The following is a 25,451-nucleotide window of genomic DNA, read 5'->3' as shown; positions in this document are numbered from 1 at the left end:
CTTGCGGAGCCTTATCGCACCACTGACTCACAGCAGAACCGGGATTACAACATTGTAAAATGGACTATTCTGGAATACCATGCTATCACCCCAGACTCACATAGGGCACAGTTCCGAGACCTCCCATGCACCACAGGGGGATCGTTTAGGATATATGCCCATAAGATGTCCCAGGCATGTCGAAGATGGTTGGAAGTGGAAGACGCCTTCACTGTGGAAGACGTTATACAGGTATTTCTTATAGAACAATTTCTTTACAAGTGTCCCTCAGAAATACGGGAATGGATCAGACAGTGCACACCGTGCACCTTGGATAGAGCTGCAGCTGACTGGCTGATGAGGCCCTTACTATCCGACCGCAATGGAGGAGGCTTATGGACAATAAGCCACAGTCTGATCCTCCTGCGCTTCGGCCCTCCCCAGTTATATCTGCCCCTTTACCGAGCTGCAGGCTGATGACATCCACATCTCACAATTCAGGGCCCCAACAGTTCCAACCACGCCCTGGGGGAATCACAGAGAGGAGATGTTATGGGTGCGGGCAACCTGGGCACCTGCAATCCAGTTGTCCCGCAAGGATTCGGAGGGACCCCCACACACCTCAATCTTGTCCGGTGCATTTTGTGCATTCCATTCTGCCTCAGGAAGAGTTACCACCACCTCCAACGGAGTGTACTGCTGACCCTTGCATCATAGATGCCCCTGTTGCAGTGTATGGCCTCCGGCCTTTGTCAACAGGTTCTCCTATTGCCTTCTCCAGAATGTACATTGGAAGGAGTACGACGCAGAGGAGATGTTATCGATGTGGCAACCTAGGCATTTGCAAAACACTTTCCCTGCTGGTCGGTTGAGGAATGACCTGTTCATTCTCTACAGCCGAACTACCATCAAAGTAAGCACTTACAGGAGGTTGTGCTGGATGGACAGAGAGTCATTGGACTTTGTGATTCCGGGGCATTTCTCACAATAGCTAATCCCCGAGTGGTTTGGCGAGAGGCGATACATCATGGACCAGGGATTGTTATTGAATTGGCTGGAGGACAAAGGAGGAATATCTCAATGGCGACTGTAGATCTGGACTTTGGCTTTGGAGTCAAGCAATGTGTGGATGGGGTGATGAGCGGCCTGCCTGCAGATATTCTCGTAGGAAATTATGTGAGAGATCTACAATGCCGATTTGTGGGTGCAGGAAACACAGTTTGAGTGAAGGAGGATACAAAGGGAAGCTTGCCCTTCCAACCCTACCGCTGTACAAGTGACTAGCTACAGCTTCTCCATCCAATACAAGCGTAGAAGCCAACACCAGAATGCTGATGGACTGTCCCAGTAAGAAGAACCATAGACTATCCACAACTGAGCAACATGGACTTAAGTGAGATGGCCAGAGGTCTGTGTAGACCTCATGGAATACTCCCTTATTCAGAAGGAGGGAGAGGTTGTGATGGTGGGATAAGGGGGAGGTGTATCATGTTGTGTAGATTCGTATTTTAAGCTTGGTTCACTGTCTATTATTTGTACTGCTTGTGTGTACATTGTATTGTCTGTAGGTTATCATCCTCTGTAGTGTTCCTGTTCCTAAGTTTGAGGGAAGGGGCCTGGGATCCACCCAACCTCTTTGCTTACCTGGGAAATTCAGTCAGTCTGTTTGAGAACTTCAAGAGTGAGGCAGGAAGATTGAACCTCTGAGGGAAAATCTGCAGCTCCCCAAAGAGACCTGGACATTTATCATTTTTGGATTATATGCATATTTTTGGGCTAATTTTACCCTTTGTATGGTGGATTATGGTATGGACCATTTGATTTGCTTAGAATAAATGCTCTTTGGATTGTACAGCCATCTCTCACTCTGTTGATTGTGTGATATGGGAGAAGGACCCCGTCACACTTGTAATGTCTCCAATCCTTGTGCCCTGTAGTATTGTGTCAATCCTTGTGCCCTGTAGTAATGTGTCCCATCCTTATGCCCTGTAGTAATGTGCCCCATCCTTCTACCCTGTAGTAATGTCTCCCATCCTTGTCCTCTGTAGTAATGTCTCCCATCCTTGTGCCCTGTGCCAAATCCTTATGCTCTACAGTATTATGTCCATCTTGTGTCCATCTTTGTCCCCTGTAGTAATTTGCACCATCTTGTCCCCTGTAGTAATGTCTCCCATCCTTGTGACCTGTAGTATGTTGTCCATCCTTGTCCCCTGTAGTAATCTCTCCCATCATTATCCCTTGTAGTAATGCTTCCCATCCTTGTGCTTGGTAGTATTGTGTCCATCCTTGTGCCCTGTAGTAATGTCTTCCATCCTTGTGCCCTGTAGTATTGTGTCCATCCTTGTGTTCTGTATTATTGTGTCCATCCTTGTGCCCTGTAATAATGTCTTCCATCCTTGTGCCCTGTAGTATTGTGTCTATCCTTGTGCCCTGTATTATTGTGTCCATCCTTGTGCCCTGTAGTAATTTGCACCATCTTGTCCCCTGTAGTAATGTCACCCATCCTTGTGCCCTGTAGTATTGTGTCCATCCTTGTCCCCTGTAATAATGTCCCCTGTTATGAATAAGTTTTTCCAGTATGGGGCTCCCTCTTGTGGTCAGTGCTGGCGGTGCAGTTGATGTGTGGAATGAAAGCCACACACCTGTGGAGGACAGGCAATCAGGGTCAGATTGGGCTATTTAACTGAGTAGTTTTCTCTTGTTACTTGCCGGTGGTCAATGTCTCCTGTGTGTTAAGGACATTCTGTAACCAGCTCTGCTCACTACCAGAAATCCTCTCAGATAAGTGGTCTTTTGTACCTTTGCTGTTTGTTGTCCACTTTCTTGTTGTTTTTTCTGCTTTGATACTAATGCTTGATTCCTATTTTGTCTGTGTGGAGTTCTTGGTGGAATGGGATTATTCCCTGCTGGGAGTGTCTGTATACTTAGCTCCATGATTCTGTAAGGTATTGTGTTTGTCATGCTTGGTATTAATTCAGTCCCTCATCTGTATTAGTGTTTTTTGATCTCAGTAACATCAGAGTGCTGATACAGTGGGGGAGAGGTTGTGTGACCTCAGGATTTTTCCATATCAGAAGTGCTGGTACATATTAGAGTTTTTACAGCTGCAGACAGTTGCTCTTTCCTATCCTTTCCTATAAAGAAAGATTCAGCAAAGGTGAGGCCCAAACTGTCTTTTCTAGCTTTGTATTGTGTTTTTCTATATCACCGTAGCCTTTACATGTGGGGGGCTATCTATCTATCTATCTTTGGGGACTGCTCTGAGGCAGATTAGCTTTCTTATATCTCTATCTGTGAAATTATTTAGTTCTCCGGCTTTGTTGAGGAGTTCAGGTCATCGTAGGCACACCCCACGGCTACTTCTAGTTGTGTGTCAGGATTAGGTCTGTAGTCCGTTAAGGTTCCAGCCACTCTGTTACCTTTTGGGATCCTGTATTTTTTTATCCTCCTCGGTCCCTGAATCATAACAGTACTACTGGCCTCACCTGGATTCCAGGGTACTCGAAAGAAGGAAAAGAAAAAAGAAAAAAAGTGTGTCAGAATTTTTTTTTTCTTGTGTGTTTTTTCCTCTTTATCTCTGGGTGCTGTGGAGGATCTTGTGCTGTTATGGATGTCACACAATTAGCTGGGCGAGTCAACCTGAGTACTTCTCAGGTTAAGGATATATCCGATCTTGCCCAGACACCTGCTTTAGAACCTAAGATACCTTTACCGGAATTGTTCTCTGGGGATCGGTCTAAATTTATGAACTAACTTCAAGAGCAATTGTAGGTTATTTTTTGCCTTGAAACCAAAGTCCTCAGGGTCTTCCAGGTAGAGAGTTCAGATTGTTATCTCCCTGCTGCGTAGTGACCCCCAAAATTGGGCCTTTTCCCTCTCGCCTGAAGATCTCGCTCTTGCTGATGTGGATTTTTTTTTTTCAGGCTCTAGGATTGTTATATGATGAACCTAATGCTATTGATCAAGCCGAGAAAACTTTATTGGCTTTGATCCAGGGTCAGGAACCTGCAGAGATATACTGTCAGAAATTTCGTAAGTGGGCGGTCCTTACTGAGTGGAATGATGCGGCTCTTGTGGCTCTCTTTTGGAAGGGGTTGGCAGAGCCTGTAAAGGATGTTATGGTGGGCTTTCCTGTCCCCTCTGGTTTCGATGCCTCTGTGTCATTGGCCATTCAGATTGATAGACATTTATGTGAACGTAAAACAATCCATGCGGAGGTTTCACTCTCAGAGCAGTCTCCGGAGCCTATGCAGTGTGATAGGGTCCTTTCTAGGGTGGAACGGCAGGATTTTAGATGGCATAATAAGCTATGTTTCTTCTGTGGAGATGCCTCTCATACTATTTCTGTCTGCCCTAAGCGCGAGAAACAATTTGCCCATTCATTTACTTTGGGCGGTTTACAGTCTAAGGCGGGCTTTGCACACTACGACATCGCAGGTGCGATGTCGGTGGGGTCAAATCGAAAGTGACGCACATCCCGCATCGCAGTCGATATCATAGTGTGCAAATCCTTTTTGATACGATTAATGAGCGCAAAAGCGTCGTTATCGTATCGTAGGGTCCGACATTTCCATAATGCCGGTGCAGCGACAGGTACAATGTTGTTCCTCGTTCCTGTGGCAGCACACATCGCTGTGTGTGAAGCCACAGGAGCGAGGACCATCTCCTACCTGCGTCCCGGCTGCAATGTGCAAGGAAGGAGGTGGGCGGGATGTTTACATCCTGCTCATCTCCGCCCCTCCGCTGCTAATGCCCGCCTGCCGGGTGACGTCGCTGTGACGCCGCACGACCCGCCCCCTTAGGAAGGAGGCGGATCGCCGGCCAGAGCGACGTCGCAGGGCAGATGAGTGCATGTTAAGCTGACGTAGCGATAATGTTCGCTACGCCAGCAATCACAAGATATCGCTGCAGGGACTATCGCGCTCGACATCCCAGCATCGGCTTACAATGTCGCAGCGTGCAAAGTACCCCTTAGTTTCTTTTGTCGCTTTCTTTGATCTGCTCCCTATCATCATTTTCGGATATAGGTTTTATTGATTCAGGAGCTGCCCTGAACTTGATGGATTTTAGGTTTGCTGAGCGTTGTGGTTTTCCTATGGTGCCTTTGCATGCTCCTATCCCTTTGAGGGAGATGGATGCTACTCCTTTAGCTGAAAATAAGCCCATTTTTGGACACAGGTGACGATGCGGGTTGCGCCTGACCATAAGGACGTTTGTAAGTTTTTGGTCTTGCATAATTTGCATGACATTTTGGTACTGGGATTTCCTTGGTTGCAAGCCCATAATCCAGTTCTTGATTGGAATTCTTTATCTGTGGCTAGTTGGGGCTGCCAATGTGTGCATAGTGATACTCCTATTTTGTCTTATTTCATCTCAGACACGGGAGGTCCCTGACTATTTGGCGGATTTCATGGATGTGTTTAATGAGACTGAGGCTGCGTCTTTGCCTCCGCATAGGGACTGTGATTGTGCTATTGAATTGGTGCCTGGTTGTAAATTTCCTAAGGACTACTTTTCATTTTATCTGTGCCTGAACATGTTGCTATGCGGACTTACATTAAGGAGTCTTTGGAGAAGAGTCACATTAGACCTTCATCTTCCCCTTTGGGCGCCGTTTTTTTTTTGTAGCGAAGAAGGATGGTTCATTGCGACCCTGTATTGATTATCATCTCCTTAATAAAATCACGGTTAAATATCAGTATCCATTGCCTCTGATTTCTGACCTGTTTTCTAGAATGAAGGGTGCTAGTTGGTTTACTAAATTCGATCTTCGGGGAGCATATAATCTCATTCGCATTAAGCAGGGTGATGAATGGAAGACGACGTTTAATGCCCCTGAGGGGCATTTGAGTACCTAGTGATGCCCTTTGGGCTCACTAATGCCCCTTCCGTCTTTCAATCTTTCATGAAAGATATTTTCCGGGACTTTGTGGACAAGTTTTTGATTGTCTATTTGGATGACATTTTGATTTTTTCTCATAACTGAGATTCTCATTTAAACAGGTTTGGACAGGATTTCAGGTTCTCAGGGACAATGCGTTATATGTCAAGGGATCGAAATATCTGTTTAGCGTTCAAAAGGTCTCTTTTTTGGGGTTTATTTTGTCCCCATCTTCTATTGAGATGGATACGGTAAGGGTCCAGGCCATTCATGATTGGGTTCAGCCTACTTCTTTGAAAAGCCTTCAGAAGTTTTTGGGTTTTGCTAATTTCTATCGTAAATTCATGGGCAATTTTTCCAGTATTGTCAAGCCATAGACTGATTTGACTAAGAAGAGAGCTGATGTTTGTGAATTGGTCTTCAGAGGCAGTCTTGGCTTTTCAGGAGCTGAAAAGGAGGTTTACTTCTGCTCCGGTCTTGCGGCAGCCTGTTGTGTCTTTTCCTTATCAGGTGGAGATCCATGCCTCGGAGATCGGGGCTGGGGCTGTCTTGTCTCAAAGGGACCCTGTGACTTCTAAAATTAGACCCTGTGCTTTTTTTTACCGGAAATTTTCACCACCAGAGCAAAATTATGATGTTGTGAATTGAGAATTATTGGCTATGAAGTGGGCTTTTGAAGAATGGCGACATTGGCTGGAGGGGGCGAGACATCAAATTGTAGTACTTACTGATCATAAGAATTTGATCTATCTTGAATCTGCCAGGAGGTTGAATCCCAAGCAGGCTAGATGAGCCTTGTTTTTCATGTGCTTTAAGTTTGTGGTCTCTTATATTCCGGGTATTAAGAATATTAAGGCCGATGCTCTTTCTAGGAGTTTCTTTGTTGATTCTCTGGATGTGACTGAGCCTGCTACCATCCTGCATGAGGGACTGATTCTCTCTGCGATTTCACCCGATTTGAGACTTGCTCTTGAGGAATTTCAGCAGCACAAACCGGAAAGATGTCCTGGGGGGAAATTTATGCTTCTGACCAATGGAGGAGTAGAGTGATGTCTGAAGTTCATTGTTCTGTGTTGGCTGGTCATCCTGGGATTTTTGGCAGCAGGGATTAGGTGAGTAGGTTCTTTTGGTGGCCTTCTCTTTCTCGTGATGTGAGGAGTTTTATGCAGAACTGTGAGATCTGTTGTAGATCCAAGTCTTCTTGTTCTCGTTCTAGTGGACTATTTTTGCCATTGCCTGTGCCTAAGAGACCATGGACTCACATCTCTATGGATTTTATTTCTGATCGCTCTGTTTCTCAGGGGATGATGGTTATTTGTGTAATCTGTGATAGATTTTCCAAAATGATTCATTTGGTGCCACTGCCTAAGTTGCCATCAGCTTTAGAGTTGGGACCTTTGTTTCTTCGTCAGGTGGTTTGTTTCCATGGTATTCCTGAGAATGTTGTGTCCGATAGGGGAGTCCAGTTTGTGTCTAGATTCTGGAGAGCTTTTTGATCTAGGCTGGCAGTTGAGTTTTCCTTCTTCTTTGCGTTTCATCCTCAGACCAATGGACAGACTGAAAGGACAAATCAGACTTTGGAAACCTATTTGCGATATTTTGTGTTGGCTGATCAGGACGACTGGGTTTCTTTTTTGTCCTTGGCTGAGTTTGCTCTTAATAATAGAGCTAGCTCGGCCACTTTGATGTGTGAGGTTTATTGGACCTTATAAAATTTCGAAGATAATTAATCCTGTTTCTTTTCGTTTGGCTCTTCCAAAGACTTTCAAGATTCACAATGTCTTTCATAAGTCTTTGTTGAAAAAATATGTTGAACCGGTAGTGCCCATGGCTGCGCCTCCTGATCCTATGTTTGTCGAAGGGGATCTGGAATATGTAGTGGAAAAAATTTTGGATTCCCGTATTGCTAGACAGAAGCTCCAGTGTCTGGTCAAGTGGAAAGGTTATGGTTAGGAGGATAATTCTTGGGTGGTTGCTTCCGACATATATGCTGATCGCTTGATCCGTGCTTTTCATCGAGCCCAACCTGACAAACCCGGGGGTTCCGGTGAGGGTTCGTTGACCCCTCCCCAAGGGGGGGGGGTACTGTTGCGAATACATTTTCAAGTTTGGGGCTCCCTCTTGGGGTCAGTGCTGGCGGTGCAGTTGATATGTGGAATGAAAGCCACACACCTGTGGAGGACTGGCAATTAGGGTCAGTTATTTAACTGAGTAGTTTTCTCTTGTTACTTGCCGGTGGTCAATGTCTCCTGTGTGTTAAGGACATTCTGTAACCAGCTCTGCTCACTACCAGAACTCCTCTCAGATAAGTGGTCTTTTGTACCTCTGCTGTTTGTTTTCCACTTTCTTGTTGCTTTTGCTGCTTTGATACTAATACTTGTGGAGTTCTTGGTGGAGTGGGATCATTCCCTGCTGGGAGTGTCTCTATACTTAGCTCCATGATTCTGCAAGGTATATCACCGTAGCCTTTACATGTGGGGGCTATCTATCTTTGGGGACTGCTCCGAGACAGATTAGCTTTCTTATATCTCTATCAGTGAGATTATTTATTTCTCCGGCTTTGTCGAGGTGTCCAGGTCATCGTAGGCATGGCTACTTCTAGTTGTGTGTCAGGATTAGGTCTGCAATCCATTAAGGTTCCAGCCGCTCTGTTACCTTTTGGGATTCCGCATTTTTTGATCCTCCTCGGTCCCTGAATCATAACAGTCCCCATCTTGTCCCCTGTAGTAATGTCTCCCATCCTTTTGTATTACAACTAGTAGAGGTACAGCATAGCTCCTCTCTCACTGAGTGGAGCCGGCTGCTTCCCTGCAGGGCGGGCGCTGGTCCCCTAAGCTGGCGCGACCTCTGCGACCGCGGTTGTTACGCCCTTGCAAGCATGTCTCGACCAAATTCTGATCTCAGGTCTCTTCTACTTGTTTCCAAGGTTTGTGCTGGTCTGCTCATTTGTATAGAGCTTTTTATTCACTCTACCCACAAGTTTTTGATTGGGTTGAGGTTCGTGGACTGTCAGGGACAATCCAGCACCTCTACTTTATTGACTTTATTGTAAGTGAACGATTTCTTAGCCAATCACAACGTATGTTTCGAGTCATTGTCCTTCTAGAAAATTATGTCGTCCTTTTCATACCCATAGTACTTGAGTATTTGAAGTAACTCGTCTTGAAGGATACTCACATATACCTTAGCAATGAGACTACCATCGATCCTAGTCAAGTATTCAATCATTCTGGCTGTAAAACAACCCCATATTATCAGGCTTCCTCCACTGAACTTGACAGTTCCTTGAACTTCTTGATGCAGTAGACTAATTTTCCCTTGTTTCTTCCAGACCCATTTGCACACATCAGAGCCTAGTTAATTGACTTGTTTCATCACTAAAAATAACCTGTTTCCAATCTTCTACTGCCCACTTTTTGTACTTTTTTTTTAAAAACTCAAGCTGACGCTTCTTATGATGATAATGAAGTTTAAGATTTTTCACCTTTTTCCGGGCTATCATTCCGGACTTGTGTAACATCCATCACGCAGTGTTTGCATGGATGTCTGTAATCCCACTATTACAAAGCATATGAGCCACCTCCATTGCCGTATTTGTCATGTCAGAACTGATAGTTCTTGACTTGTTGACTCGGATATTTTGCCTGAACGTCCACCTCTTGGCTTTTGAATGACTGGACAAACATTATTTCTTATTCTTCTAACTGTCGTACCACTCATATGTTGCAGTTTGGTAATGTTCTTGGCCGAGAGACCTCTATTGATTAGCTGGTTGATGCTGTTCCTCTTTTCTTGGGAAATTTTTTTCATGGCTGCTCCTCAATTCGACCTTGTGTCTTTCACTTGGGAATCAACCTAACAACACACTAAGTTATTAGAGAATGTGAGAACAGGTTGTAATTTATAGTATACAGGAAGAAAAAGATTTTTCAAAAAACAGGAGCAAAACAGTAACAATGCAGTGATATAGCACGAAGTTTCGTAACTAATCATATGCTAAATAGTTGCAAGTAAAATTTATGCTTGAGATATTCAAGATGATTGGCTATAAAATGAAGGTTGTCTCACACTTAAAGCTGTAGTGGATAATGAGATTTACAGTTGTGGTCAAAGGTTTACATACCCTTGCAGATTTTTTGCTTTCTTGGCCTTTTTTCAGAGAATATGAATGATAACAAAATCTTTTTTTTTCACTTATTGTTAGTGGTTGGTTAAACCCATTTGTTGTCAAACTACTGTGTTTTCTCTTTTTAACTCATAATGACATCCAAATGACCCTGATCAAAAGTTCACATACCCTAGTTCTTAATACCATGTATTGCCCCTCTAACATCAATGACAGCTTGAAGTCTTTTGTGGTAGTTATGGATGAGGCTCTTTATTTTCTCAGATGGTACAGCTGCCCATTCTTCTTGGCAAAAAGCCTCCAATTCCTGTACATTCCTGGGCTTTCTTGCATGAGCTGCATGCTTTAGTTCTCCCCATAGTGGCTCAATGATATTGCGGTCAGGAGACTGAGATGGCCACTCCAGAACCTTCACTTTGCTTTGCTGTAGTTAATGACAGATTGACTTGGCCTTGTGTTTTGGATCATTGTCATGTTGGAACGTCCAAGTACATCCCATGTGCGGCTTCCGGGCTGAGAAGTGCAAACGTTTCTCCAGTATTTGATGATAATGTGCTGCATTCATCTTTCCTTCAACTTTGACCAAGTTTCCTAAGCCTTTGTAGCTCACACATCCCTACAGTAGGAATAGTGTTCTCTTCATCATTTGCCTTGTTGACACCTCTCCAAATGTAATGTTTATGGTTGTGGTCAAAAAAGTAGATTTTGGTCTCATCACTCCAAATTACCTTGTTCCAGAACTTTAGAGGCTTGTCTTTGTGCTCTTTGACGTATTATAGGCAAGATAGTTTGTGGCATTTGCACAGTAATGGCTTTTTCTGTCGACTCGATCATGCAGCCTATTTTTCTTCAAGTGCCTCCTTATTGTGCATCTTGAAACAGCCACACCAGTAGTTTTCAGTGAGTCTTCTATTTCAGCAGAAGTTATTTGTGGGTTTTTCTTTGCATCCTGAACAATTTTCCTGGCAGTTGTGGCCAAAATTTTTGTTGGTCTACCTGATTGTGGTTTGGTTTTTACAGAGACCCTGATTTTCCATTTGTTAATCACAGTTTGAACACTGCTGACTGGCATTATCAATTCCTTGGATATATTTTTATATCCCTTTCCTGTTTCATACAGTTCAACTATCTTTTCCCATAGATCCATTGATAATTATTTTGCTTTCCCCATGACTCACAATCCAGAAATGTTAGTGGCTGGATGAAAGATACAATAGTCTGTCTGGATCCCAGAAACTCACTCAGCTTTTATGCACACAACAAACAAACAGGTCACAGGTGAGGATATTACCTTTATTATCCATTCAAACCCATTTGTGTCAAATTCTGTGCATGTTATCAAGCCAAAATCACCAGGGCATGTGAACTTTTGATCAAGGTCATTTGGATGGTTTTGATTGTCATTATGAGTTAAAAAGAGAAAACACAGTAGTTTGACAATAAATGGCTTTACCCAACCACTAACCATTAGTGGAAAAAAAGATTTTGTGTTATCATTCCATATACTCTGAAAAAAAGCCAAATAAAGCAAAAAATCTGCCGGGGTATGTAAACTTTTGAGCAAAACTGTAGAGCCTGAGATTCAAAAGTTCAAAACATTTGTAACCTTTTGTTTGTCACTGCATTTCTATACTGCATGTGGTTCTTATGAGTAATTTCTGTACTGCTGGTAGTTCTAGTGATGCGTTTCTGTGCTAGTGAAGTATTTCAGTACTGTTGGTGTTTGATGATGTATTCTTATGCTGTTATTGGTTCTGATCCTGTACACATGTAACAGGTAACAGCTGATCAGCTGATTGTTCACAAAAGCCGCCGCCGACCAATCAGCTGATCGTTCGGCCACCGAGAGAGAAACATTGATTTCAGTGATTAAACATAAGAGCTGAGCATGCGCAGTGAAATAAAAGGATTCCGCCGCTCAAAAAACGCTACATCCTGTGTTCCTGCCGCCCGACGGTCAGTCGTTCCACCCAGCGGCCGGCTTTTGAGAGCAATCAGCTGATCGGCTAGCGTTTGTGAATGATCAGCTGATCGCCCGGCGGCCGGCTTTTGTGAACGATCAGCTGATCGCCCGGCGGCCGGCGCCGGGTGATCAGCTGATCGCTCACAATAGCCGGTAAAACAGTAAAAAAACCCCAAATAAACGGATCGTTGTTTTGCAGCCTCAGTCACATCAGTTGTGCCACTATCTGCAACGCATCTGTTGCATCAGTCACATAACTGATTGTGACGGATGCAAAACAACGCAAGTGTGAAAGCAGCCTAAGACAACCAGGAAGATGGTCTGATGCTGGGGAAGTAGAGTGGCAAATGCAGTGAGTAGGGCAGCGCTGAGAAGGGGGCATGACAATGTGCTTGAAATTTCAGAAATATAATTCATTTTCTGGATACTATAAATATGTTTTTTTTCTGCTGCTAAAAAAGTGCGGGGGAAAAAAGCAACATGTGAACAAGACCAGGGGTCTAACAATCGCCGCCACAAAGACTGCAACTGCTACTAGGTCCGTGCAGGAGGGGGGCATGCCGATGACAGCCTAGTTTTCAGCTCAATGTATGCATCCTCGACGTAATAGCTATAGTGACTGCCCGACTATAAACTGCCTGCAGATTACATCAGTATGCCTGTCCTGGGCTTCGTACTGTATAATGTCCCTGCCATGTGCCACTCATCTACCTGGACATGGAGGAGGAAGAGGTCATTGCTTGTCACGAGAGCAGGACAGATAAGAATTGAAGAATTGTTTTTTTGTTTTTAAGGAAAGCACAAGAAAGAGGGTCATTATTATAGGAAAAGGACAGGATGGGAGACATTAGTTAAGAATGAGGGCCTAGATAGGTGACATTAGTAAAGGATAGGGCCAGAACGTGGGACATTATTAATCCCTTTACAACCTAGGATGTAATGGTGCATCCTAAATCATGAAGTGGTTATCACCGCCGGCTGCTGCGGTGAGCCAGCAGCGATCCTCACATGTCTGCTGATTTGAACAGCAGACATGTGTGCCTCGCAGGCGGAGAAGGATCCGCGAGCCGCAGCGGGGAAATTGCCTTTCACCGCCGCCATCGGAGGCCCCATGATTCAATCACGGGGAGCTGATGATTGCTATGGTAATAAGGAGTCATGTGATGACTCCTGTCACTATCATGACGTAACTCCTGTTACAGCCGTCAGAGCAGCGGCTATAACAAAAACACAGAATTTCTGCTGATCAGAGCTGTGCTGCTCTGATCAACAGAAATTAATGTGCAATCAAACTGCTGATCCTTATAGTCACTAGTCAAAAAAAAGGTTAAAAAAAGCTTAAAAAATTTAAAAAAATTAAAAAACTTAAAAGCTCAACTCACCCCCCATTTGCCCCATTGAAAATTAAAGGGTAAAAAAAATAAAAAGTATACACATATTTGTTATCGCCGCGTTCAGAAATGCCAGATATATCAAAATATAAAATCAAATAATCTGATCTGTAAATGATGTAACGGCAACAAAATTCCAAACGCCAAAATTACTTTTTTTGGTTGTCGCAAATTTTACGCAAAATGCAATAACAGGCAATCAAAATATATCATCTGCGCAAAAATCGTACCGTTAAAAACATCAACTTGAAACACAAAAAATAAGCCATCATTGAGACCCATATCCCGAAAAAAGAGAACGCTGTGGGTCACGGAATATGGTGCAAAAAGTGCACCCCATTTTTGGGATATACTTCTGAATTTTTTTAACCCATTTGATAAAAGTAAACATATATGTTTGGTATCTACAAACTCATACAGACCTGAGGCATCACACCGACAGTTTTACCATGTAATGAAACAGTGAATAAAATACCCCCAAAACAATAGTGCAGTTGCACTTTTTTTGCCATTTTTCCACACTTGAAATTTCTTTCCCGTTTTCCAATCCACTATATGGTAAAACTGATGGCTTCATTTAAAAGTACAACTCATCCCACAAAAAACAAGCCCTCATATGGCAAGACTGACAAAAAAATAGAAAAGTTACAACTCCCTGAAGAAGAGGAGCAAAAACAAAAATAGGAAAATTGCCCAGGGTGAAGGGGTTAAAGGATGGGGCCTGGATGGGGGACATTATTACAGGACGGTAGACATTACTACAAGAAGGGACTAGAATGGGGGAGATTATTAAATAAAGCGGCCAGAATGGTGGATATTATTACAGAATGGGGACTATTATTACAGGACAGAGGACATTACTACAGGGGTATCTGACCAACATGCTGGTGGGTGGCCCCTGTCCAAAATTTGCACCAGGGCCCATAGCACTCTAGTTATGACAATGCATCAGACATTGTGCAAATGGAAGATAACCCTACACATATATAGATGGTAAAACCAACTTAAATTGATGTGATCTGTCAACAAATGTAAAGTACCGTAGAATACAGTATGTTGGCGCTATATGAATAAAATTAACGTCATAGATATTTCATCATTACAGTCATAATCATCAGACAAGGGAGTAAAAATAGGAGTGGCTGGCGGGGGAACGGTATTGCACCATTAACATGGCAGCAGGTCTGGTATTCAGCAATACGGGTTGAACACTTATGTATGGCTATGGTTGGTAATTTACCATTATAAGGATACTAGAAGCTGTACTGTTACTCTTTTGCCTCTATAAGATTTAATATACAATACTGGTATTTACCTTTGTTATTGCGAGGACCCAGTAAGAATATCTGCATATGTTGTATATGTAATGATTTGTTATGATATATGCTCCAGCATTTATGGTGTATTGCCTCTCCCCTAGCCTTCTTGATTCATTTTAACTATCATTGTTTGTGTTCATGTTTTTTAACTTGCCATCAATAAAAAAAACCTTTTAATGAGTTTATAGTGTTTATTGGGATATTATTGTAAACATACACAAAGGGAGTAAAAGTAGACTGCGCATGGCTAGTGCAGGTCCATGGGCAATTGGTAGGTTGATTTTTATTTTTATCATTCAGTTTTTATACAAAAGCAACAGCCCAGCCCCTAAGGGTTATTTATGCCTTTGGCTTAAACATTAAATAGGCAAACCTTCCATGCAAAAATTAGTAAAATGCTGTGTTTGTTATTTTTAAGAACAGAGAAAGTCTAATGTAACCTAATGTATCATGTTACTTTAAGAAATATGAACTTTTAATGCGTTATATAGAGACAGAAGGAGGTAGTTTAGGGTTATATTTATGTCTGTTTTGTAGCGTGATCAATAAAATACAGCTGGCTTGTAGCTCTGGGAGCTTGAGGACTAGATCTTAACAAAGGCACATCTGTTGTGTCCAAGACCCCCAACCTGACCCCATACATTGAGAGAGACAGATAATGTCAGAAACACAAGGACACCCTGGTGAGATCTCTGACTGCTCATCCTCTCATTTTCCTTAAACTATCCCACCATTAACAATGAACAGCACTATACGCATACTGTATATCCTATAAGTATCTGACATTTCACTCAAAAGACCTGCAGAGCATCTCTCCATGGCAATGAGACTTTTGGTTCTAAAACCAGACTAGGTGTCATAATGTGTCAAAGTGTTCCTATCTGAGGTGAAATGGAAATTTCAATTACAGAGAAGGAGATTAAACTCCCTAACGTTTCAAAAAGGTTATGTACTACCGCTTCTCAATTACTATATTCCCAAATGTAAAATAAGAATAGCCTATACTTATCTTGGGTGCTGATGCTACTTCAGCAATATGGGCGACAGGTCTCCTGAGGCTCACGTGATTTCTTTTATGTTGCGTGAACCCTGTAGCGAAAGGGCCAGTTCACTCTCACTTCTTTTCGATAAAACAGAACACAGAAAAAGTGGAAAAAAGCTGCTGGTGTCTGACTTCCTCCAATGTCATTTAGGTCCGAATGAAGTGAAAGTGCAGAGGCCCACTAGCAGTCACTGAATAGCTGCAAAGCTCATGTTACATAATAATCTCACAATAGGGCTAGGGCTGATGTCTTTCAAGCGGTGTCGGGCACCAAAGGTGAGTACGAGCGGTTTTTATTTTATACAGGGAAATACAGCAATTGAAAAGTTGTCTAAATAGTAGACAACCCCTTTAACACTAGAAGTCCCAGAAATTTCAAGCTCCATAGGGTTCCAATAGTAGAAATGTTAAATGACCCCTCTCTGGGACTTCTAGTGTTAAACAGATAAATCATATAATGTTAAGAGTTTGAAGGGACTTCCAGGGTCATCTGGTCCAACCCTCTACTCACAGCAGGATTCACTACATCATCCCACACAGATGTCTCTCCAGTATCTTTCTGAAGACTTCCATTGAAGGGCAACTCACTACCTTTTGGGTGAGTGAGCCTGTTCCAGTCGTTGATTTCCTCACTGTCTAAAAGTTTTCTTCAAATATCTAATCTGTGTCTCCTCTCATTCAGTTTCATCCCATTGCTTCTAGTCTTTCTTTGTGTAAATGAGAATAGCACTCAGCCCTCTATAGTGTAACAGCCCTTGAGATATTTGTAGACAGCTACTAAGTCTCCTCTCAATCTTCTTTTTTGAAAGCTAAACATTCAAAAATCCTGTAACCGTTCTTCATAGGACATGGTTTGTAGACTGGTCACCATTCTGGTTGAATTGTTCATTGAGATGTATCAGGTGACTGTTTGTTACCTGTGTGTGCTGCCCCTGCAGCGGATCGAACCGCTCAGATCCGTGTGATTACTTGTGGCTCGAGGGTCTCCGTACCCGGGGGCTTGGGGCAACTATAAATGTAAAAGAGGGGAGTTATTTACAGGGAATGAGTGATTGTTCGTGATGCACCCGTGGTGTACGGTAAGGAAGGGGTACCGCCGCTGCCAATGGGAGTACCCGGGGTGATGGAGTGGGGCAGCAAGGTGTCGTTGCTCTCCACGGGTAGGGGAAGGCCCCGGGACTCAGTTGGGATGCCGTGGGATGCAGGGATCACTCAGGTACTCACTCAGTCATTAAGCAGACGCTGACAACCGGGTAAACCAAGTCTCTGACTGCCGTTGTCTCTCAGAGGGGAGCTCATCTGGGTCTCGTCCCCTACAGTGTTGCCTAGTGATCCGTGACCTGCCTCCTGGCACAAAGTTTAACTTCAACGTAGTGGCCCAGTAGTCTGAAACTTGCCGGGTCCCGCTCCCCACTGTGGCTAAGTGTGGGAGTCTGCTCTCAGGGCTCACGCTTGTGATTTTCTTGGGCTGCTTGTATGGAAGGCCCTATCCCCCTCGTTGCACTAGTGCCTCGATTCTGGAGCGGATGGGAACAGATCATTATTATTATTATTATTATTATTTATTATTATAGCGCCATTTATTCCATGGCGCTTTACAAGTGAAAGAGGGTATACGTACAACAATCATTAACAGTACAAGACAGACTGGTATAGGAGGAGAGAGGACCCTGCCCGCGAGGGCTCACAGTCTACAGGGAATGGGTGATGGTACAATAGGTGAGGACAGAGCTGGTTGCGCAGTGGTCTACTGGGCTGAGGGCTATTGTAGGTTGTAGGCTTGTTGGAAGACATAAAGGCTCCGTTCTCCTCAGGTTAATTGCTGGGTTGCCTGAAGCTTCTCACCAACCTAGGGCCCGTGTACCCCGCCGTGTCTACCAGGCTGCTGACCATCCTCCTTGACAGGTCCAGGCACCTAGCCGCAATCCTCTGCGACCGGGGGTCAGACTCCTCTAGGTCCAGACCACCGTCTGCAACCTAGTCAGCTTCTCCTGGGAGCCCACTCCCAACCTCCTCTGAGCTCCTCTCAGCTCGAGGGCCACTTCACTTCTTCTCTCCTTCACTCCTCTACACTACTCACCTTCCCCTCCCTGACCCGCCAGGTGGGTGACTCTATTCCACTCAAGCCGTCCACTGGTGTGCCTGGTGGGTGTGGTGCAGTGTGTATCTAGGATTTGATTTGCTGTTGGAGGCAACACTGTAAGATGGGGACCCAGAACCATGAGGGAATCGGATACTGCTTGGAAGAGCAGTTTGTGCAGTACACTGTGATGACCTGATAGTCCAGGGGCATCACATGTGCGCCTTTTTTCAAATTTTAGCATCCTGTATATAAGGGTTATCTTTGTATTGGCTCTTGATGTACATTAGTGATTTTGATAACTGAAAAAGTTGTATAGATTCTGAAACACGTTGAATAATAAAATAGCGAAGATTACTTCTCCTTTGTGATTTCCTCTATCCACACAGCAGGGTGGGTTAACCCTTTCCTCTATGCCACGTATACCGATTCATCCCCAGGGTCTGCGGCAGCCAATGTGGTGATCAATTCTGCTTACATGGTAGTTGTGACCCTCACAACTACCCTAGGTGAGTGTTTCCGTGCATTTTATTAAGATAAGACACCATCTGCGCCTTTTGTCTCTTTCAGAATTAATCTTACCATTCTGGTTGAGGGAAAGGAAGTGGCACATTAGTTTTATAGTCTATAAAAGGCCATATGAGTATGGCGATATAGCAGTACATGACAAATACTGTGTTGTCATAAGCTAATAAACAAGAATAAAGGGTGCTTTACACGCTGCGACATCGCTAGCGATTACTAGCGATGTCGCGAACGATAGCACCCGCCCCCGTTGTTTGTGCGAAATGTGGTGATCGCTGCTGTAGCGAACAATATCACTACGGCAGCGTCACACGCACATACCTGTTCAGCGACGTCGCTATTGCTGCCGAACAATCCCTCCTTCAAGGGGGAGGTGCGTTCAGCGTCACAGCGACGTCACAGCGGCGTCACAAAACGGCCGCCCAATAGAAGAGGAGGGGAGGAGATGAGCGGCTGGAACATGCCGCCCATCTCCTTCCTTCCTCCTTTCCGATGGACGCAGGTAGGATGATGTTCGTCGTTCCTGCGGTGTCACACACAGCGATGTGTGGTGCCGCAGGAACGACGAACAACCTGCGGAATGAAACACCAACGACATTATGATTTTGAGCGATGTGTCAACGATCAACGATTTTTGTTGTTTTTGCGATCGTTGATTGTCGCTCCTAGCTGTCACAAACTAACGACTAAGATGTGCGTCACAAACACCGTGACCCCGACGATATATCGTTAGCGATGTCGCAACGTGTAAAGCACCCTTAAGGGTCCTTCACACCATACAACTTTATTGTGCCACCCAAACCAATTCTAATCAGATCAACACAAAATCACTGATTACTAAACAGGCCCTGCCATGTTATTCCAGTCATTTTATATTGCAGTTCTGGACATAAATATGCCTTTTACTATTATATATAATCATAGAAATAAGATTACATATAGTGTCTATACAGAACCATATAGCAGAGACCACAACATAGTTATAGTATGACATCTGAAAATGACAGGAGATGTCAGAAAATGATTACAAACCTCTGAAGTTAGAAATATGGGGATCCAAAGGTCACAGAAAAACAATCGAAAAAACTCTAAAAACAATTATTTATTCATTTAAAGACTGACTTGCACATTGCACTTTAGGGTCCTATCTTCACATACAAGTACATCTCAAGAAATTAGAATATCATCAAAAAGTTAATTTATTTAATTTTATTTAAATTTATTTAAATAATTCAATTCAAAAAGGGAAACGCGTATATTATATAGAATCATTACACACAGAGTGATCTATTTCAAGTGTTTATTTCTGTTAATGTTGATGATTATGGCTTACAGCCAATGAAAACTCAAAAGTCTCAGAAACTTAGAATAATTACCACAAAATGCCTGCAAAGGCTTCTTAAGAATTTAAAATGGGCCTTAGTCTGGTTCAGTAAGGTATACAATCATGGGAAGACTGCTGACTTGACAGATGTGCAGAAGGCAGTCATTGACACATTCCACAAGGAGAGTAAGCCACAAAAGGTCATTGCTAAAGAAGCTGTATCAAATCATATCAATGGAAAGTTGAGTGGAAGGAAAAAGTGTGGTAGAAAAAGGTGCACAAGCACCCGGGATAACTGCAGCCTTGATAGGATTGTTAAGAAAAGGCCATTCAAACATTTGGGAGAGATTCACAAGGAGTGGACTGCTACTGGAGTCAGTGTTTCAAGAGCCACCACACAAAGTCGTATCCAGGACATGGGCTACAACTGTCACATTTCTTGGGTCAAGCCACTCATTACCAATAGACACCAGAAGCGTGTTACCCGGGCCAAGGAGAAAAAGAACTGAACTGTTTCTCAGTGGTACAAGGTATTGTTTTAAGATGAAAGTAAATGTTGCATTTCATTTGGAAATCAAGGTCTCGGAGTGTGAAGGACTCTGCTGCTTGAGGTCTAGTGTGAAGTTTCCACAATCAGTGATGGCTTGGGGATCTATGTCATCTGCTGGTGTAGGTCCACTGTGTTTTATCAAGACCAAAGTCAGCACAGCCGTCTACCAGGACGTTTTATGCTTTCCTCTGCCAACAAGCTTTTTGGAGATAGAAATTTCATTTTCCAGCAGGCCTTGGCACCTGTTTACACTACAAAAAGTACCAATGCCTGGTTTAATAACCACAGTATCACTGTACTTGGTTGGTCAGCAAACTTGCCTGACCTACCTACCATGCTCTGATGTTTGGGACCCATAACACGTATTTGGACGCTTGGACGGGTTCAACTTGCGTACCGAGTATAAAGGGAGTCAATGGGGAACTCGAGGATTTTTCCGGAAGATCTTCTCCATTGACTCCCATTATACTCGGTATGGGAGTCAAGCCCGTCCAAGCATGCAAATACTCGTTACGAGGACCAAGCACCCAACATGGTAGTTCTCACTCTTCACTAGTTTCTGAGTGCTGAAATTTTAACTGTTTCACTTACTGCACCTCCATATTGGAAAACCTGGAAATAAATTAAGTCATTTTAAGAATCCTGAGTATTATTCCTGTCTTTGTCTGTGAACCATTTTACTGCCCTCCTGTAGAAAATAACCTCTGCACAGATTGTAGAGCTTGTCGAGCTCTGCAAAGACCACAGAGCATGCCTAAAACAATCTGTAAACTAAGTCAATTTACATCTTCATATCAATATGATTTTTATCTATGGTCCTACTGTTGACTTTAAAGTTAATTTCATTGAATACAAGAAAAATAACGATGCTGTCAAAATTCTAATCATGAATAACTTAAGTAACCCCTACGAATTACGAATTAGCTAAAAAAAGTCAGCTGGAATCCATCAATATCCAACGGCAGACTAATGTAAATTGGGACCTGCGACTGCTCTGTTAAGGCAGATGTAAAGAGAAAGAATGATGGAGCCTGATCTTTTGTTCTCCCAGGAGAAAATGAGTCTGACAAAAGCTTATTCCCTTTTTCTGATACTTCCATACACAGCTAAACATTAGGCCAACAACTATCTCATATGTATGGTCACCTTGAAATGACGTGTTCACCTTCTAAAAATGCTGGTTCTTTTTATGTACGTTAATTTGAAAATACGTGTACAAGTTCAGTGCTGAATGAACCAAGAAAGTAAAAAGATTTAAATTGGTACACAAATGATTTTTCTAGTTGTAAAATCATTAAAATACTACAAATCACAAGGATTGAGAATTCTACAAATTGTATAGGTATTAAACTTGTCAGTGTCTTGATATGAGCCCCGATGGACCATAAACAAAGGTTTACAACTTGTGCCTTTTAGAAGCCAAGTAATGCCTCGAAACATGTTGCTTGGACTTCTAAGCCAAATTTAAGTAGAGTCATGATGATGCCAAAAGGTACTATATGTTTAAATTAGGATTCAAGGACAAAAAACAACCACTTTTCTGGTACAACTCGCATTGAAAGGAGCAGGTTCTGAAACTGAATGTTTGTTTTCTCTATTATTGTCTTGGAGAGAATAATAAAAGCATATAAACCAGCCCTCACTTATCAATGCATAAGTGAATGTGCCCAACCACACTTTAACAATTTTTTAATGAGATTTTTAGGCAGTTTTTATACAGTATAATTCTTTAAATGAAAAAAAGTAGCCTCTAATTTTAGAAAATGCTCAGTACTGCATGGAAAAAAGAATTGTTAGTTACTTGGCTAACTAGACTGATTTTGGAAGTTTCTGAGGACCACGACTTCTGAGCGATTTGTTGTAATGTCAAACCATAAGCACTTTCAAAAGAGAAAAGTTTATGTACACCATCCGTAACTTATGGTTGTAGGTTATCATAAGTAGCCATAATTGGTCTCTATGAGGGAAGTATAATAGTAATGCATGGTCTGTCTCATTTCCCCCTCCAATGATACTGTAGAATCTATAGACATCAGTAGATCACTGACTTCAAATTCCATCCCTACAAAGATAGGTTAGCTACTACACTTCCCCAATCTCATTGCTTGTGATTCATGTCAGCGAATCTAATTGAGAACAGTACAAAATTCATCAGTGGACAATGCCCATTCATAAGGAAGCAAAGCATTTTTTCCAGGATTTCTTAATAGTTGGGCCATCTGCTGCTGATGATTCTTCACCTTCAGCATTCACAAGGCAAAAGTCAGCAATCAGCTGTGAAAGGTCTCACATTTCTGGTGAGATCGCTGTTTACTCAAGATGAAGGATTGTTGATCACACACAACACCAGTAATCGATGTCTACATGACGTTGTCATCTGCGATCTCTGCAGCTAACAACCATCATGCATGTGGTGCTGTTCACATGTTGCTTGGTCACTGAGACAATTCTAGAAGCAGCATTATTGGATGTACAAGATGTGAGACGTTTATCAATCGCATACACATGAATGGTCTTACAATCTTCCAGTTCAGGTTTCTGTAGCTTGAAATAATATTGAACAAAGAGGTCCTAGTAGTGTGTGCACTTGCATAGTATATACAGTATGCTGACCATGAACACGTCAGTAAACACCTGTATTGCAACCCCCGGCCCATCTGTTGGGTCTCCTTAACCTATGACTACACGTCACATGACCCAGCGGTTGGGACAGGTGCTGCCATAGAACCACAGTCTGTGCTCCACAAATGTGTGGAACTGTGCTTATATACATGTTAATAGCTATTTCTCCCATTCTTCTCATATGCATACATACTTGCATGAATGTGTCTGTATTTTTTAAAGATAAGGGGTAATAGTTGGTATCAGACACCTCAGGCAGCTGCTTATCTCCCTATCTCCTGTAGAAACAAAGGATCAGACATGCCGAAATTCAATTCATCATGCTCGAGCCATTTCCACCTTCCCAAAACAAGGACAAAGTTAGAAAGGGAAATTGGAACATGTGCCCTGGATGCCTGGGAGGGTGCAAACAGTTCACTGGGCATTTGCCAGGGTACTTAGCTACATGTCCAAGACAATGAATGGTAGACAAGAACAGTTACAGTGCTACCCCAACATCTGCCATAAGGGGTGAGCCGAGGCACCAAACATTAGAGGATAATCTGGTCCTGATAATATCTGCAGGGCTGGCTGATCATCTAAAGCCAATAGGCACCAGTGTGAAAACTGAAATGCCCACTGATGTCCTGAACAAAGCTATCCAGCCACAGTATAGTGCCAATTTATTTATCTTCCAATCAATCCTATAGATTTAAAGACGTTGCTTACAATTTCAGAGAATGACCAAACAAGTCAACTCTAAAACTATGACAATTTAGTAGACATTGAAAGGAATTGGTCAGGTTCCCAATGCATTTAAACTGCCCCTAAGACCGTTTACAGCTTCATTCCATAAGTAATGTTTTTATTGTTCTATACAAATGCATATACTGCAGTAAAAATTAAATCCTCCTCAGTACCCAGTAGGCATTAATATTCTGGTTCATTAGTATACAACAAGGTGCTCGATATAAGCTCATATACTGTATATGCTGTTTCATAAAACTACATAAACATCACTGGACTAACAAAATAAAGCTCTATGGGCAGTTTTAGGGTCCCAAAGTATTAATATTGAACGTAGTTTGTGGTGGCACCACAGGACTCTGATGACCTTTACATTGTTGAAGTTGGCATGACTATAAAAAATTACTTTACATATTAAAACAAAGTAAAATGCAGAAAATTGAAAGAAATCGCACACATAACTGGTCATAAACACAATACAATAGCTAGTTATTGGTAATTATCAGCTTCCCATTGATGCTGACTTCGCGCAAGGTCACATTTGTGCCACTAATTCTCCAAACTTCACTGTATTTGGAAGAAGAAAAAAGGACATTATGGATCAGCTTTCTGTTTTCCACCTCATCTCATCCAAGACCTCTATATTTCTGGACCAGTATCATGGATTCGGTGATGTGGACTGTGGAGCTGCTGATTCCCACAAACAGGAGGGGACTACACCAGGCACCTGTCAGAGAAGCACCTGCCCCACTAAGACATGCAGACACCATATTGCTCACCTGTATCTAGACGGAACTGGTTCATTGACATTAAGTCCAGGATGAAAGGGGTCAAGCTTCCATCAGCTTCCCCTAGGTTCACAGAGGAGGCCTTGGGGTTCTCCCTGATCACCTGCTCTATGTGATGAGTCACCTGTGGGCTGTAGGGCTTCCACAGGGAATCTTCTCCCTGCCACTCCCACACCAACACTGCTCCCCTGTCCAGCATCATTCTTGTCGCAGTGCTTCTTTTCTAGAAATCTGGTTCTGTGCTTTCAAAATTGCCTAGGAAGTTCCCAGTCAAAGACACTTTTTTTTATCAATTTACAGTTCCTTCTTATTAATCATATTCTGACAACTCAGAGGCCAAGTGGAGTACAGCTGTCCTCCATAGTGAGAAATGTCACTCTTCAGTCTCGTAGACAGATAGTTGTCGCCAGTCTTTATGGGGGATCTTCATACCCTACAAAATAATCAGACTATTTCCAGATCACTTTCTTCTCTTTTGGTCCTGTAAACACCTAACACTTGTCTCATCACTTTTCTCACCTTCTGTTCACCCTCCCTCTCTGATGCACCCTGCTCACAGCCCTGGGCCCATTCCTAGTAACAGTCCCTAAAGCTGTGTGATCCTTGCAATGGGTGTGGGGCGGAATCTCCAAGGAAAGAGGGAGGAGGGGGATGAGAGGAGAGGAGAGGGGGCTGTTGAGTTTTCTTACAAAACACTTCTCTCAGTACCCTCCTCCTCCTCTCCCTAGGGACTAATCTTTCAGGCATATGGGTTCCTTTGTGGGCAATTAATGATCAATCCACCCACTCTCTCAGTTCTTGGCCCATTCACCTAACTCTCATCTGTCCCCAGAACTATGCCTCTTGCTTATTTCTTATGGAGTCCTAGTATGTTTGTTGCAGGTTCACTGTTTCCTTCATGCAGCTCTTCACACTCCCTCTTGCACTTTGCCTCCTGTTCCACATGCTCTCTCCTTTCTTTATCTATTCTCCCTCCCCCTCTCCATTCAGTTTTCAGAAGCATTGAAAAGAGAGATGCAAATCCTTAATGAGCTAGTGGGCTGTTTGACCTGCTATTCTGAGCTGGGAACCCAGGCTAGCTTTATAATAGCCCCAGTAGCCCCCCTCATGTCTCCTGACTCTCTCATTTAGTTAT

The 25,451-nt window shown here is 43.0% G+C and overlaps 1 protein-coding gene across 1 annotated transcript in view; it reads right to left on the bottom strand.

Moving 5' to 3' along the window:
* Positions 1-24,895, bottom strand: part of LOC142309884 (E3 ubiquitin-protein ligase DTX4-like) — a 161,350-nt gene extending 136,455 nt beyond the window's left edge. Inside the window, exon 1 of the mRNA XM_075347339.1 lies at positions 24,308-24,895. Within this exon, the coding sequence (XP_075203454.1) occupies positions 24,308-24,518 (211 nt within the window). The 5' untranslated portion in view covers positions 24,519-24,895. The remainder of the gene's footprint in view (positions 1-24,307) is intronic.
* Between the last annotated feature and the right edge of the window lie 556 nt (positions 24,896-25,451).

Source organism: Anomaloglossus baeobatrachus, chromosome 5, assembly GCF_048569485.1.
Source record: "Anomaloglossus baeobatrachus isolate aAnoBae1 chromosome 5, aAnoBae1.hap1, whole genome shotgun sequence".
Lineage (NCBI taxonomy): Eukaryota > Metazoa > Chordata > Amphibia > Anura > Aromobatidae > Anomaloglossus > Anomaloglossus baeobatrachus.
Note: the sequence above shows the minus strand (reverse complement) of the source record. Positions and strands in the feature narration are given on the sequence as shown.